The following is a 17,101-nucleotide window of genomic DNA, read 5'->3' as shown; positions in this document are numbered from 1 at the left end:
CGTCCCACACCAGGCTGCCCTGACAGTCCCACTCTGCTTTTGGGGCCTGGCTCGGCCACAGAAAGGGGTTCCCAAGAACTCAGAAGTTGGGAAATCACTACTTTTCTTTCCAGGGTGAAATACACATCAGCCCAAAGAGGCTCCTACCTGAGATCCATAAGATAAAATCCAGACAGGGCCTATGAGACCTGAGAGTCACCTGCTGGAGGGTCAAATGCGTGAGACAGAATCCTTGGGCTGGAAATCAGGAGCCCTTTCTGAGTTTGTAGAAAACACAGAAGCCAGATGGAGAAGAACCATCAATCTGGCCACACATTTTGTGCAGCACACACTCACACATGCTCTCGCCCCCCAAAGTCAACAGGTAAATGGGAACACAGTACGTTATTTGGAAGATATTTGGCAAAGGGTTAAGTTCCCTTTTATGGGAAAAGCTCTCTTTTTTTTAAACTTAAATTTTTATTTTTTTAACATCTTTATTGGAGTATAACTACTTTACAATGGTGTGTTAGTTTCTGCTTTATAACAAAATGAATCAGTTATACATATACATATGTCCCCATATCTCTTCCCTCTTGTGTCTCCCTCCCTCCTACCCTCCCTACCCCACCCCTCTAGGTGATCACAAAGCGCCCGAGCTGATCTCCCTGTGCTATGCGGCTGCTTTTAAAATCCGAAAGAAAAAGACTATTTCCTCACTTGTCTCGGCTCAAAGGGAGCCAAAGATATGAGCATATAATATGTCCAGAAGGGAGTCCATTTCCCCTCTTGGCCCCATGAATTGTTTGAAAACTGTGGCCTGGGCTGAGGCCTCTCTCAGCCCTCCCTGCACCCCTCCAGCACAGGCACCTTACTCAACACAAGTAGAGACAGCCCACATCTCTCCCTGGGAATCAGCTGGGGCCCACACAGCTGGTCCAGGGGAAGTTCAAGGGCAGGGGTGGGATGCTGACACTGCGATGGCTGTGGACCCACCGGGGTTAGTCCTGGGCTGGTCTTCAGGACTCCACTGATGGAGTACGGAGGGGAGACAGCCCCCGGACCCTCTGGGCACGGCCCCACTCCCCTCCATCCCCTGCAGCGGGCTCACCCCAGCTGCTTTGGGGTCATCGGCAATGGCGGGTACTGACTGTTCCAGAAGCTATTGCCCCGAACAAAGCATCTCATTCTACCCCTGGCGGTGGGAACCAGGACTCCAGGAGGCACTGCTGGTGCTTCTCACCCCGGCTGCCTTAGGGGTGCGGCCAGAGGGCCGGTGGGACGCACGGGACTTGCTGCAGGGGCAGGGTGGTTTTTAAACAACTTTACTGAAATATAATTCTCATACCATACAATTCAAGCATTTAAGTGTGAGATTCAATGGCTTTTAGTATCTTCACAGAGTTTTACATCCAAAACCACAATCGGCTTTTTCCCAGCAAGGCTGAACCAATACCCTCCCAATCTCCCCGCCTCCTTCCAATCCTAGGCAACCTCGAATCTGCTTTCTCTATAGATTTACCTATTCTGGACATTTCCTATAAATGGAATCACACTGTATATGTCTTGTGGTGTACGGCTTTCTCTTAGCATGTTTTCAAGGTTCATCCACGTTACAGCATGAATTGCTACTTCATTTCTTTTTATCGCTGAATAACTTTCCTTCGTGTATGTGTGTTTCATCTATCCATTCACCAATTAGTGGAGATGGGGGTTTTGACTACTTTTTGGCTATTATGACTAAAGCTGCTACAAACTTTCATATTTGGGCTTTTGTGTGGACATATGCTTTTATTTCTCTTGGTATACAGGTCAGAGTGGAATGACTGGGTTACCTGAACTCTGTATTTAACTTTTTGAGGAACTGCTAGATGGTTTCCCACAGTCGCTGCACCATTTTACCTTCCCATCAGCGGTATATGAGGGTTCCATTCCTCTACGTCCTTGCCAGCACTGGTTACTATCTCTGTATTTATTTATTTATTTACATTTTGGCTGCGTTGGTCTTAGTTGCAGCATGTGGGCTCTTTTGCTGCGACAGATGGGTGGGATCTTCACTGCAGCACATGGGCTTCTCTCTAGTTGTGGTGTGCAGATTTTCTCTCCAGTTTCAGCACGCTGGCTCCAGAGCACGTGGGCTCTGTAGTGTGCGGCAGGTGGGCTCTCTAGTTGAGGCGCTCGGGCTCAGTAGTTGTGGTGCGTGGACTTAGTTGCCCTGTGGCATGTGGGATCTTAGTTCCCTGACCAGGGATTGAACCGCGTTCCCTGCCTTGGAAGGCAGATTCTTTACCACTGGACCACCAGGGAAGTCCCACTATCTCTGTTTTTGATGATCGCCAGCCTAGTGGATATGAAGGGAGACAAGTGGTTAGACTTTGACAAATGTGACGCAGAACATTTTCATTTCCATAATATCAAAGAGCTCTTGCAAGTAATTTTTAAAAAGACAAAAATCCAATAGGAAACTTGGAGAAAAGTAATCAACACAGAAGTCACAGAAAAAGAAATGTAAATGTCTTTAATACATGTGTGAAAATATGCTTAGCTTCCGTAACAACAGAAACTCAAATGAACCCAACCATGAAGTGTCACTTATTCTCCTACACTTTGGAAAAAAGTTAACAAGCAATGACAGTGTCTGGTTGATAAGGCGCCTTCATCAGCGTTGGTAGAGTAGGAATCCAATGTCTTCGGTCAGGGTGATTTAGCAAATCTCTGTTAAACATTTAAAAGTTACATAGTCCTCGACACATCCACATGCAGGAGTTTGTCCCACAGAAATATTTGCCTACATGCACAAAAGGGCACGGAGACACAGTTTTTTCTTGGCTGGAGTAGAGTAGTTATTACCTAAATTTTTCTGTCTTTATAGACTGCCCCTATCCTGGACCTTCAGCTGGAGAGAGCAGGCTTGGGTTGGACAGAGGAAGAACACAACTGTTTACAAAATGGCATCTTCACTAACTTTGTCAGCACAGATCAGTTTCGACATCCTAGGCAGGGTTTAGGTGGAGGGAAGGGACACCCCGTGGGTACTTGGTGTGGAGGGAGCTTCACAACCTGTATCAGAGGCTGTGCTTGGGGAGGGAGGGGGATCACACTGACACGGGTCCCAGTCAGAAGTTTGGGGGGTGCTGAGGGGTCAGCCGAGGGCCTTGGCCCCTGTCGCTCCACAGTTCTGGCCGTCAGCACCTTCTCCGCTTCTTCACGTGGACCATTGCGTCTTAGTCGTTCTTGTATAATCCGTGGGAAGCAGATCAAGACAAGTCTTGGACTCCTCTTCCACCCGGATCGATACAGGTGAACCCTCCTCGGCAGAAATTCTGGAGCCATTCGGGCCGTAGGGCCAGGTAGCGTTACTGAGCTAAGTTGTTTGGTGATTTATTTCCCCTTTCTGCAGGCCTCTGTCCCCCCACTCTGAACCACCCTCCCCCAAAGCTCTCCACCGTCCACCTAAAGCATTCCCCACCTGCAGGATTGAGGGTCTGCCGGAGGCGGGGAGGCCGAGATCTCTCCGTGGGAGAGGCCCCCGTGAAAGGCTGTGCAGCTGAGGCCCAAACTCCGCCATGAGGGAGCCCTGTTACTGTCAGGCCAACACCCTCAAAAGCAAAGAGCCTGGAAGGAAAAAGTCCCCATCACCTTCTGCATATCCACATTTGCTGGCCGCTTGCCAAGGCAGGTGCTGAGCAAGGGCTACAGAAGCTAGGACGGCGCCCAGCCCATCTGGACTCACAGGGGGCACCGCCGAGGGCCAGACACCTGGCTCCAGTCCTAGTTTGGGAAAGTTGCCCGTCCTCACCCACACTCAGCCCGGCTGTGTGACATAATTCCTGCCTGGTTCCTCTCATTTGGCAGTTCTTCTTAGAGCAACGCCCTTAAGTCTTGCTCCAGGGGTGGCTGAATTGGGAAAGATCCTGCAGAAATCACCCACATTTCATCACAAATCCTCTTTTGTCAAGAGGAAGGCCATGGTCCAGTCCCCAGCACTTTGGAGCAATCCCCTGATCTGCGGCCTGGCTCTGGGCCTCTCTCATGGGTGAAGTTTGCTGTGACACTGAGCAAGGTGAAGCTAGGTCCACCACACAGCCAGTTCCATTTTGGCAATGGTCACAGTCCCACATTCTTGCTTTTTCCACGGGCAAGGGGAGGATGAGAGAGTGATTGCAGAAGGGTCTTCTCTGCGTGTGCCCAGGGGGCTGGCCTTGAGGCCTTGAGGTTCCCAGCCAGGAGGCACAGTCAGGGTTCTGGAAGCAGAGCAAGCTGGGCACTGGGCATGTGCACACCTCGGGTTGAGCCCATCAAGTCAGACAGCCCGGGGGCCTGTCCCTGCCGTGTCCGTGGTGGGAGACCATGCGGAGCCGGAGACCAGTTCATTGCCCTTGGCAATTCTCTTCCAGAGAAAGGCCCCCAGCTTCACGTTCCTGTCCTCACGGGGGGAAGGGTAAACGCTGCCAGCACGCCTAGTGTCCAGATAAGAACTGGGGACTCGCAGACCCAAGCCCTCCCCATTCTCTGGTCCAAGGACCATCTGTTCTTTGGGTAAGAGCCTTGAAGTCTCTATTTTGTCCCTGGCCTACTCTGAAGTTGCAACAATTAAACTCTGTGTCAGCCCAAGAAAAAAAGTGACCCTAGAACTAATGCTTTTTAACTTTGCTGGGACAAGGCTGACAGTGAAAAGTGAGAGGAGGCATCAGAGGCCAGGGCTCAGGTCTCTGCTGCCAACTGTCCCTAAGGCTGCTAGCCGGCCTGACCCCAGCAGAAACCTGCAAATGTTGTGTCGGCACATGGATAGCAGAACCGTCAGCCTCCCCCGCTGTAACAGACGTACATGCAGCTGACCCAGCACATCGCCTGGTCCTACCGAGCCAGCAGGCATTCTGTCCTCCAAGATGAAGGCTAACAGACTGAGGGCCCAGTTACACCGTGAGGGCTTTGAACTAGAAGGTGGCAGCGTTGGGACAAGAACTGCATCTTCTGTGCTGGCCTGTGGCTGTACCCCTGCCCTCGAGGTGCCAGCAGCCTACGGCTCAGACATGCTGGTGTCCGGGAGGTAGTCACACAGCCGACCCTGCTCCTGGACTCGCTCCCCTGGCCGGGGGCTCCGTGACTCAGCCAGGACTAGAGACTCGTTCCTCGTACTCAGATACTCTCATGCCCAAGAAGGAGGCTGTTAGCTGGGACTGGAACCTAGGTAGTCAGGATCTGCCCGCAGAGACCGTAAAACGCTGTGGGGAGAGGGCCTGCCCCCTGCCAACCCTGGCCCCGAGCTCCTCTGCCAGTGCCCTTTTGTCCTGGGCCCCTCTGCCCTCTGTTCCCCGTGACTTCCTGGGCTCCCATCCTTCCACAGCCCAGCCTGGGGCCGCACATGCAGCCAGGAGGATGCCCGTCATGGGGGGCAGCCCCACCGAGGGTGGGGACATGGTGCGTGAGTGCCCATGTGGAGTCTCCGCCGGTGGGCAGGGGGCCCAAGGTGGGCCGTGGGTGGGCAGAGCAGGTGGGCATAAAATGCTCGGGGCACAGTGGGCACACAAAGGCACTGTGCGGTCCCACCGACTTGGTCACCAGCCTGTAGAGACGCCATCCAGGCCCTGCAAGCTGCCTCTCCTTCCAGATGATCCACACAAGTCAGTCTGCAGGAGAGGATGGTTCCCCGGGCGGAAGCTGAAGAGCCTCTGGCTGACCCTAGGTGACATCCACGGCAGTGCGTTGACCTGGCCCTGCACATCCAGCAGGAGCTCTGGTGATTGGGGCAGAGACGGGCTTCTGTGCCAGGTATGCTCAAGTGCACTTGACGGGCCGTTGACTATGGGAGGAGGGAAATGTCCTGCTCGGTTTGGTTTTGGGACAACACTTGCGGGGTGGCCCTGGCTGAGACTGGAGATGCCAGGAGGGCAGACAGGAGGGGTTCATGGCCAGGCCGGCACAGAGGCCTGCCTCCATCCAGGACCCGCCAATGAATCGGGGAACCCTCCACGGTGGACGTGAGGAGAGTTGGAAGGAGCGCCCTTCACCAAGGAAAGCAGCCTGCGGGCGAGGGATCCCTGGACGGCAGAAGGCCCGTTTCACCCCCTGGACCTCTGCTCCGGCTGCAGCCCCGCTTCTGCTTTCTCTCCTCTCCCCTGGCTGAGTCCATTGGTCTCGGGAGAGGACCCAAATGTTTATCCCATGTGCCTTGGAAACAGATCGGCCTTGCTATTTCATTCCCGGGGTCGGAGGGGAACAGCTACTTTGCTGGCCTGGGTCCATCCTAGAGCTCCCACGTGGCCACCCACCCCATCCCCTACGTAGGGTGGACACTTGTGGCTGCGCTGCACACTTCCAGTGTCTGCATCTTGACCCTTTGTCCCTGACTCCTCTGGAGACCCTAGAAATGCACCTACTATGTCTATATGTACCTACCACATAGAAAGGGGAATGCCACCCGCTAGGCACACGTGGGTGATGAGTCTGTGCCCCTCCCCATGGGCTCTCAGTCCAGCAGGGCCTGGGAGCCAGGCGGTCCCCACGCTGGCCTGGGTCAAGGCGAGCAGACCTGGGGTGTGGTCAGTGGTGCTATGTGTCACTGATATTTTGAGGCTGCTTCTTATGCAGCAAGAGCTAATTGATACAAAATCTTTGCCTTGTGTCTTCCTTTCATTCTGGAAAATGTTTCTCCATTATTTCTTCAAATATTTCTGTCTTTTTCCTTTTCTTTTCCTTTGGTGTTCCTAGGTTCGCAGTTCTACAGATGTTTGTATTTCAACTTCTATCCTTAAATCACCCGACTTTTCTCTCTCTTACCTCCTCATCCTTTCCTGCTGCCTCTGCATGCTTCCTCAGTGCTGAGACTTGGATTAAGGAGGAGTCTCAGCATGTGTATCCCAAAGGGCCCTGCTTCTCCAAACCAGGTAATCCCAGAAAACATTCTGGGTTTTGTGGAAATCAAGAATTTCTAAAATATGTGTCCATTTTTCTATTGTGTTTCTACTGTGTATATTTTCACTCCCTACTGATTTGGGATGACTAGTGACTAGGCTAAATCTGGAGCGGTTCCTCCAGGACACGGTGACACAGGACAGGCCACTCCTGGTTGTGACTGACCTTAGGGAGTGGGCCATCATCCCCAACCTGCTAACGTGGTTTCGCCAATGACAACAGTGGAGGGCATAAAATTCACCAGCCCCACCAAGACCCTCACACGGCCCAGGACCCTGAGCCTCAGCTCGGTGAATGGGCCATGGTTTTAACCCCGTATTCCCAGAGAGTGGGAGCCAGAGGCAAGATGCAGGCAAACAAAATATCCTCACTGCAGTTCACACACCTCGAAATATTGGGCTTCCTTAGAAAGCATTTCCCAATCTTGGGCACAGGTGCCAACCACCTGGGGACTTTGTGTGTTTCTGACATCAGGTAGCAGGGATGGGGGGAGTGGGTCTCTAGGAGATGAGTGAAATGAAGCCACTGGGGTTTCCAAGGTAGAAAATGACTGACTTATAATGAAACAGAGCAGATGGCAGGCCTTCCCCAGGGGAATGGGGGTTGGGCTGAAGAGGCTCACCTGTGAGCAGAGCCCGCCGGCCCTCAGGGCAGGGCTGTTTTTCCTGGGCCAGCATGGGGCCCAGAGCAACAGCCACAGAATTAAGAGCTCTAAGCCAAGGGTGGGCAACAGGCTGGCTTTGCTGACCATAAGACTCACCCTGTCAGTGTGTACATGCCCCTATCAGGGCGTGAAGATGTTACAGACTCTACACACAGGCTGGACAAGGAGCCAAAACTGACCCAGGCTGCAGTCTTTGTGACCTGCCCAGTGGAGCTGTCCTCAGTGTTCCTGGGAAATGCTGTCCAATCAGCACTGATAACCACTTCAAGGGAACCAACTGGCCAGGAAAGGATAGACTAACCACCATGGACACGCAAACCAGATCCCCAAACTCAAAAGGCGGAGGGAAGACCCCTCAGCCCCTCCCTCTGAAGTCCTCCTCCAGACAGAGTCCCATGGTCTCTCTGTCCTGCTTAAGGCCCCAGGCCCCCACCCCTCGGCCCCTCCAGGGCTGCCCCCACCAGGACCCGGGAAGAGAGAGGTGCTCATGGGGGGCTCTGTCACCTCAGGGCCTATCCCAGGGCTAGTGATCAGTGTTGACGGCCATGGAGGCCAGGCTGGGTGCCGATGGGGGAACACAGGGGTCAGGGAGCAGGAGGGGAGCGGGTGACTGGAGCTGCCATCTTCTGAGCTGACCCCAGAGGCCCTGAGAAGATTTCTCATCAGTCAGGCGGCTCCAGGGCAGATGCCCCGCTGGGGATCCACAGAGGACAGAGCCTTCTGTCATCTTTGTCACCCACCTCCCACCCCTGTGCCTGGGCATCAACCCAACACCACCACCGCAGAAGGGCCACTCACTGTGCCTCTGGCCTCAGGGATGGACACAGAAGGGACACAGGTGGCTGTCGCCTGGCAAAACTGTCTGGATTCCTTTTGAGTGGAATGGATGGGGCCCTGGAGAGATTGGAGAATGAAGGAACAAAAGAATGGAAGAATGGATGCATGTTTGGTTGGATGGATGGATGGATGAAAGAAGGGATAAATGGATTGATGTATGGATGCATAGATGATGGAAAGATGGATGGATGCCTGGATACATGGATGGATGCATGGGTGGATGGATGCATGGATGGACAGATGATGGACAAATGGAGAATATATGAATGAATGAATGAGTACACACACCAATCATGAGGACCCTGCAAGAACCAGGAAGGGCACCCTCCCATGAGCTGAGGAGTTTGATGGACTCAGCACCCTGCACCCACAGCCAAGGTGAGAACAACAATGGTGAATTCTCAATCGCTTGTCACGGGCAGCAACACCCATGGAAATAAACCATCAGGGAGAAGGCAGAGCTGACAGGGACCCAGAATGTGCTCTGAGATGCCTTTAATTGCTCTGGTGCCATGCAGACCTAGGACTCCAGACTCTCATTCTTCAGGAGGAAAGGAGCTGCTGTGGGAGCCGGGAACTCCTCCCCCCATTTCTGCTGGCAGGTGCTGTTCAGGAGGGTGAACTGTGTAAACCATGGCCGTGAGTCCACAATGAAAGTGCAGCTCACCTGAAAAAAGTAATTTTATGTAAGGCATAAAATCAGAACAATGTAACAATGAGAGTGCTTAGCAGGAAGGACTTACCAGGAGCTCAAGGTGCATTAAGAACTAAAGAGGAAAGAGAAGCAGAATCAAACAGTGGGCTGGGGCTGGGCTCCAGAGCTCAAGTCTCCACCATCAAGGCAGGGGCTCCTGAGAGGGTGCCTGGGGGGGCCATCACCTGCCCTTCAGGGTCCCCCCCACCCAGGGCACGTGACGCTGCCTGAAGGGTCTCTGCCCCGTGAGCTCTTGGGGGATCCAGCAGACTGCCCAGGAGATGGTCCAGATGGTGCCCACCCCGCCATCAGCGACAGCTGCAAACCCACCCCGAGGAGATGCTGCCCCAAGGCTGGGGTCCGGGGAGACCCCAGACCCACTGAGGGCATCACCCTGACTGAGGCCCACCCCCAACGTTTCAGTCCAACAGACCAGATGTCAGTTCACAGGGTGATGACAAGCGGTCTGACCGACCAGGACTCCTCCTTGCCGCCCAGGAGACCATAGGGAGGGGTGGGGCGACCAGCAAACTAAACTGTCCTCCTGTCCAGAGGAATCGGAGAAAGGAAGGAGAGGCCCACAGGGAGAACAGCGTCTTCCTGAACCCGAGTTCTCAGGAAGCTGGAGGCTGGGGCCCTGGGAGGCTCCATCCAAGAGGGGAGGGCCCATGGGGTCTGTGGGGTTCTCTGGCGGGCCAGCCGGGCTTTGAGCACTGGGCCCAGCTTGCTGCTGTGCTGGGAGCATCTCTGTACAGGGGGAGCCCTGGGACCTGGCGGGGAGGGGCCAGGTCATCCCTGAGGACTTCTTAGCCTCCTCTCATAGACCCTTCTTGACATTATTTTTCATTCTCTGAAGATTTGTGATGCTTTTGATTGATTTTATCCTCAAACCTTTTTCTGTTCCGGGCCTTCTTGCAAGGGGCAGTTGTCAATGTCTTCGTCGTGTTTTTTGCAAATTGTGCGGCCCAGCTCCAGGTCCATTAAATATATCCACCTATACTTCTGTCAAGGAGAGATTGTAGAAACTTCTGTGAAATACTTACTTTGCAGTAATGAGAAAAACACAGAGAACCAAGTAGAAAATGGGCAAATGGGTATGAATGTGCACATGTGTATAAATTGGGACAAACCTAGGTGCATTTTTCTTATTTTTAATTTATGTATTATTTTACTTTTTCATTTTAATTCTCTACTCTTCCTACAAAAAGATGTCCCTGAGTGCAGCTCCAGCCCTGGACTCTTCCCTGCCGCCCTCCTGATGTCTGTTACCCTGGAGCCGCATCATGAGTACATGGCGGTGGGGAGGGGTGTGGCCACGGGAGGTTGGGCCCCGGCGCTGAGAGCACACGCACAGCACACCTGACACGAGACCCAGCTCTCAATCGCATCAGCCAGACACATGGAGGGCATCGCACGGCTCCTTCTAGGGAGGCAGACGGGGATGCTTGTCCACCGAGCCGCCCTCAGAGCTGCCCTGTCCCGCGGGGGCAGCATCCAGACCAGGACAGGGGGCTGGGGGCTGGATGCTCTGTCTCTCCTGGTGCAGCTGCAGCACCAAAGGGCTCACCTTGTAAACCTTCATCCAGGTGGATGTTTGTGAACCGGGTGCTGCTCTGTGTGTTCATCAGCTTCTCTAAGAGGTTAACACAAGATAGGATTTCATCCCCTACAGAGAGGTCCTGAAAACTCAGAAGAACTCCAATGGAGAGGAATGTAACCAGAAACTTCCATAGGGAGGAGCATGACCCTGACCTGGAATTGTCTAGAAAGCTGGCTTCCTTAGGGGCTCAGGAATGCCTGCGGCTGATGCCACCAGCTACACACACACACACACACACACACACACACACACACACACACACACACACACACATATGCCCAGCCCCTTGCACTGCCGCTGGACCCTGGGCAAAGACAGGCTTAGGACCTGGCGGGGGTGGCAGCTGAGTCCACAGTGATGCTCGAGGGACCCTCAACCTCCACAGGTCCAGGGCTGAGCGCAGCCCAGAGAAGGGTCAGCTGGTCGGGAAATGAAGGCCCATGAGGGAAGCCAGGGCTGTCTGTGCAGGGAGGGGGCCAGCCTCCAGTCCCATCAGGAGTGTTTGCAGTGGGGGACCCTCACATCAGAGCCCCGCTGACCTGGGCCAGCTTGGGGCTGGCCATCCGGGCCAAGAATGGGTCTGGGCTCAGGACTGTTGGACAACAACTAATCCAGACAAAGTATCCGGGGTGGGAGAGGTATGAGCATCCGTGGGAAAGCGCTGCACAGCCAGGTGCTAAGGACACCCACACTCCCATCAGGTCCCCCCTCTTCCCCACCCTGATGCTCTGTAACCCACAGCTATCTTTCCCAGAACTGCCTCGGGAACACTGACTGTGACGGACTCGGCCGGCCGCCTTCCTGTCTCCCCCACCCCTCACTCTGCTGTCTGCCCACCTGCTCAGGACAAAGACCTGGGGTCTGTGCCTGACCCCGGCCCCCCTACACGCCACGTCAACCTCCAAGCCGACTCAGAAGCAGCTCTTCCTCTGCCTCCTGGCATCCAGGGCCCAGCTCCTGCACCCTGGTCTCAACTTGCCCCCAAGCTGCAGAGCCCACTGCCCCCATGGGGTCCAGAGAGATGCTGGACAAAGCTGAGCGACCTCCTCCCGTGAGTCCCTGCTCCTCTGAGGATAACATCCTGACCCAGCCCTGGCACGCGCCCACCCTGCACGCCCGCCTCTCTGAAGCTCCTTCCCTGAGACACGGGCCCATAGCCCTCAGGCTGGCCCCGCAGGGCACTCGCGGCTCACCCCGGTCCAGGGTCCTCTCCGGGGCTGCCCGCCCTTCTCGTTCCCAAACCTGCACTTGGCCAGGTCCTTCCAGGAGTGCCCGTCATGAAGAGCGCTTCCCCGCCTCCCCGCCCCCCCGCTCCCCTCAGCCCTGTGATCCTACACTGACCGCTCTTGTCCAGGTCTTCCACTATCTCACCCGAGAACTTGGGGCCTGTGTGCTTCTCACCACCAGCGTAACAGCCCCACGAGATCACGCCCTGTCTGCCTCCGCTGCCTCCCGCCAGGCCTGACCCACAGTGGCCACGTGGTCAAGGCCGGTTCTCTTCACGAGGGGCCTCAGCCCAGCATCCAGGCAGTGATCCTGGCAGCTGAGGCCTGCGATCGCTCCACTCTGAGCTGCCGGTCCTTCCTGGGCTTTGATGTTGGGGCGCTGCCTCCCCTCCGTCTCCCTCCTCACCTGCTCTCTGCCTCCCTCTCCTTCTCTCCCTGTTCCAAGTGCTAAGCTAACACATCAGAAACTTGGAGCCCTTCTATTTCGGTACCTTGTATTTTTAAATACCCTTGACCAAATGAAACATTCCTTACCTTTTCCTGCAGACCGCGGACAGCCCCTTCCCCCGACCCCGGACCAGGCTTCAGGGAGAAGGTGGAGCCGCAGACAGGGAGCCTCCCTCACCCTCTGGCCTCCACTCCCCACCCCCAACCCCACTCCCACCCCCAACCCCACTCCCACCTCACCCCCATCCCCCACCTCCATCCCCCACTCCCATCCCCCTCACCTTGCGCTGGCTCCGCCCCACCCAAAGCAGCTTGTAAGCGTACTCATCTGGCTCGTGTTCATTGAAGTGAAACACAGCAAACTCCACGCACAAGCGGAAGTTTTGTGTACTCTTACTGATGTCCTCAAACGTCCAGCTGCAGACATGAGGCCCCAGAGCAAGAAGCCCCAGGAGCAGAGACAGCTTCAGGAACATGCTGTCTGGTGTCAGCCCGGAGGCCAGCAGTACGTGGTGGGCTGCCCTCCCCAGCTCCCCAGCCAGCACCTCCCTGCCCTGCACAGCCCTGTGCTGCTGGCCTGGCCCTCTGCCCAGCTCCTCCTCTCTGTCCCTCCCATCATCACCCGACGGGAGGCGGTGGCGGGGGACTGTTCCAATTTCCACCCTTCATCACGTAAGCTTTGGGTCCAAGGACATGCAGGCTCCGTTCCCCCTCATCTCCAGGGCATCCCCAGCCCAGCCTCAGTAGGGGCTGGGTGAGGGTCTCAAGCACACTGGGCTTTGCCCTCAGGCAGTGCCTCCTTGGACTGGCAGAGTCACGAGCACTTAGGAATGCTGGTGGGTCCGGAGTCCTGGGAGCCGAGGAGAAAATCAGATCTACCTTTGACCTTGGCTGCAGCTGATGACCTCAGGGCACAACGGGAAGGTCCAATGAGTGGCAGCACGGGGGCCAGGGCACCATCCTCTCCACCACCGCTGGCACCTGCTGACCTACATGACAGGAGGCCTGGCCGTGCTTGGCAGTGGGCAGGGGACAAGGGGTAAGCCAGCCAAGGCAGGGGCTCTGCTGGAATGGATGTGAGCGGTAGCCATGGGCAGGAGAGGTTCCAGGGCTGGGGAAGGCCAGGCTCTGCCTTGCCCCAGCCAATGTGCATTCTCACGCAGATCTGCCATCTGTGGCGCTGTGGCCTCTGCCATGTGGCCGTGTCAGGCTCTTCTCACGGGAACCGTGTTACTGATGTGCCCTGCCTGGGATGCACCAAAGGGCTCACCTTGTAAACCTTCATCCAGGTGGATGTTTGTGAACCGGGTGCTGCTCTGTGTGTTCATCAGCTTCTCTAAGAGGTTAACACAAGATAGGATTTCATCCCCTACAGAGAGGTCCTGAAAACTCAGAAGAACTCCAACATGGAGAGGAACATAACCAGAAACTTCCATAGGGAGGAGCACGGCCCTGACCTGGAATTGTCTAGAAAGCTGGCTTCCTTAGGGGCTCAGGAATGCCTGCAGCTGATGCCACCAGCCACACACACACACACACACACACATGCCCAGCCCCTTGCACTGCGGCTGGACCCTGGGCGAAGACAGGCTTAGGGCCTGGCGGGGGTTGGGGGCAGCTGAGTCTGCAGTGATGCTCGAGGGACCCTCAGCCCCCCCAGGTCCAGGGCTGCGACGCAGCCCAGAGGAGGGCCAGCCGGTCAGGAAATGAGGGCCCATGAGGGAAGCCAGGGCCATCTGTGCAGGGAGGGGGCCAGCCTCCAGTCCCTTCAGGAGTGTGTGCAGCGGGGCACCCTCACTTCGGAGCCCCACTGACCTGGGCCGGCTCGGGGCTGGCCATCTGGCAGCCTGGGCCCACGACTACCGCTCACCTTTTGTTGGGCTCGCCTGACCTCCAGCAGCTTGTAGGCGTCTTCCTCCTCATGGGCCCTGTTGAACCAAGCCACGGCGAACTCCACAGACACTGCAAAATAATCGTGGTCCTTACTAATGTCTACAACTTCCTTTTGAATGGTCCGGACGTGAATGCCCATGACAGTGAGCCCCAGAAGCAGAGCTGCCTTTGGGAACATGCTGTCCAGAGTCAGCACAAAAGATAGGTGATGGGGGGCCGGGGGGGGCCCTCTGCAACCCACTGCCCATGCAGCCCTGCGCTCTGGCCTCCCGCTTTGAAGACGCCTGTGCCCAGCTCCTCCTCTGCATCCCCTGTCTGTCCCTCCTGCCAGCACTAAAGAGGCAGAGCAGGGGGTTACATCCCTGCCTCATCACGGAAAGCCTGGACGCAGGGACATGCACGGAGCAGGCTCTGTCCCCCTTGTTTTCAGGGCTTCATCCTGACAGGGTCCCACTCCTCAGGGCCCTGCATCCCCCCTGATTGCCCTGGGGACTGTGCAGGCAGGGACTGCCAGAGTCCTGTGATTTCTTGAGAGCTCCAGGCAGCCAAGCCTGTCTATGGCCTTGGCTGGAGCCAACACCACCAGCCGGGCACAGGGCAGTACGGGGTGTGCAGCCAGCAGTGGAGGTGTCTAGAAGGAGTTGTCCTCATCACTGCCTTGATAGGAATTACTAACCGTAGTTGATTTCCTAATTGTCTTTTCTTTTATTGACTTCCAGCTCAAGTCCACTACAGTCAGAGAATATACTTTCTATTATGTCTCTTCTCTGAAATTTGTTGAGATTTGTTTTATGGCCAATATTCCACAGGTTCATTTTTTTTTTTTTTTTTTGATGTAAACCATTTTTAAAATCTTCAGTGTATTTGTTACAATACTGCTTCTGTTTTAGGTTTTGTTCTTTTGGCAGCAAGTCACATGGGATCTTAGCTCCCTGACCAGGGATTGAACCCACACTCCCCGTATTGGAAGGCAAAGTCTTAGCCACTGGACCGCCAGGGAAGTCCCCACAGGTTCTTGAAAAGACTGTATGTTCTGCATTTTTCAGGTGCAGAGTTAGGTATTGACGTTTCTCAGGTCACCCATGTGACCAAACCTTCCACATATTGACTCTCTTTTCTTTATTTTGTTTTACTGAGTTTTCTTTGGTTTGTGTTTGTGTTTTGATCTGTTGTTCTGTCCATTTATGAGAGACGCATTAAAATCTCTCACTGTGATTATGATTGTGGATTTGTCTGGTCTTCTTTTCTCATAATTCTTGCTGTATATATTTGAGACTCTGTCATTAAGTGCTTGTACAAACAGAACTGATAGGTCATTTTATCCTCGTCAATCACACCTTTGCATCCCAGTGATGCTGTTGTTCTAGAATCAGCTTTGTCTGACATCAGAGTAGCCACATCAGCAATGTTCTCATTAGCGTTTCCATTATGTATCTTTTTTGTGTGTGTGTGGTATGTGGGCCTCTCACTGTTGTGGCCTCTCCCGATGCGGAGCACAGGCTCCGGACGCGCAGGCTCAGCGGCCATGGCTCACGGGCCCAGCCGCTCCGCGACATGTGGGATCTTCCCAGACCGGGGCACAAACTCGTGTCCCCTGCATCGGCAGGCGGACTCTCAAGCACTGCGCCACCAGGGAAGCCCCCTCCCTTATGTATCTTTATCCATCTTTTTACTCGAAGATGGTACCTTAATAATTAAGATGTGTCTTTGTAAACAGCATGTAGGTTTTTAAATCAGTCTAACATTCTTTTATTTGGGGGGGGGAGTTCTCCCATTTGCCATGACTCCTATTACTGATCATTAACAGTATATACAGGTTCAAATCTACCATATTACTGTGTGTTTTCTCTTCATATCGGTTGTCTCTGTTCCTTCTTTTCTCCTTTCTTGTGTTCTCTTGGATTATTCATGGCCTTTTCATTGTTCCATTTCTTCCTCTCAATGGCTTTATTTGCCCTTATTTCTCTTCTCTCAGTGGTAACTCAAGCAATCGTAGTGAGCACCACTGACTTAATTGAATCTACTGTAAATTAGTACCTTTACCATTTCAAGGATGACGGGAACACTATTGCTCTTAACCTCACTTTTGCCTTGTGTGTTATTGTTGTCATATTTGAAAGTCCATAGGACAATATGATTGTTGCCTTACACATTCACTATTCACTTGGACTTAGCAACATACCTACCCTTCTGCTGGGCATCATTCCCTCAATATAACTTTTCTTCCAGAGAGATCATTTCCCCTCTCCCTAAAGAACTCTCTTAAGGATTTTTGGGGGCTTGGATATTATTGATACATCTTTTAGTTTTTGGAAAAAGCTGTCTTCTCACTGAACAATTCTATTTCTACAGGAGCCCCTTGTTCTAGCGGTTCAGTCAAGTCTCTCTCCTCTCTCCTCTCTATGTCCTTTTAGCATTGCTAATATATGAATTTAAGACTAAATTTTCCTCTAAGCTCTGCTTTGGCTGGGTCTCAGAAGTTTTGCTATGTTGTATGTTCACTATCTTTCAATTCAAAGTATTTTCTTATTTCCTATATGATTTCTTCTTTGATCCCTGGATTATTTAGAATTCTACTGCTACATTTATGGGCAGCTAGAGGTTTTCACATTAAGTTTTTATTGCAGTTGACCACTGTGAACAGAGAACATACTTTGAACCACGTCAATCTTTTGAAATTTTTGAGATTTCTTTCCTCTTTTGTTGTCTGAAATGTTTTTATTTTGTCTTCATTTTTGAAGACTATTTTTGCTAGCTATAGAATTCTAGGTTGTTACCTATTTGATTCCAGTTTTTTGAAGATTCAAAGTGAGGCTTCTGAGAATGATCTACTCCCAGTTGACTTT

The 17,101-nt window shown here is 53.6% G+C and overlaps 1 protein-coding gene across 1 annotated transcript; it reads right to left on the bottom strand.

The window, feature by feature from the left end:
- Nucleotides 1-8,853: 8,853 nt before the first annotated feature.
- LOC131741321 (probable cystatin-15) lies at nt 8,854-12,841 on the bottom strand. Its single transcript, XM_059038124.2, has 3 exons — nt 12,644-12,841; nt 9,981-10,091; nt 8,854-9,062 (listed from the first exon to the last, which is right to left on the bottom strand). The coding sequence occupies exons 1-3, from the start codon at nt 12,836-12,838 to the stop codon at nt 8,916-8,918; spliced, it is 453 nt and encodes a 150-aa protein (XP_058894107.1). The 5' UTR covers nt 12,839-12,841; the 3' UTR covers nt 8,854-8,915.
- Between the last annotated feature and the right edge of the window lie 4,260 nt (nt 12,842-17,101).

This window comes from Kogia breviceps, chromosome 14 (genome assembly GCF_026419965.1).
Source record: "Kogia breviceps isolate mKogBre1 chromosome 14, mKogBre1 haplotype 1, whole genome shotgun sequence".
Classification (NCBI taxonomy): domain Eukaryota; kingdom Metazoa; phylum Chordata; class Mammalia; order Artiodactyla; family Physeteridae; genus Kogia; species Kogia breviceps.
The sequence above is the reverse complement of the archived record's forward strand: the minus strand, read 5'-3'. Positions and strand labels throughout refer to the sequence as shown.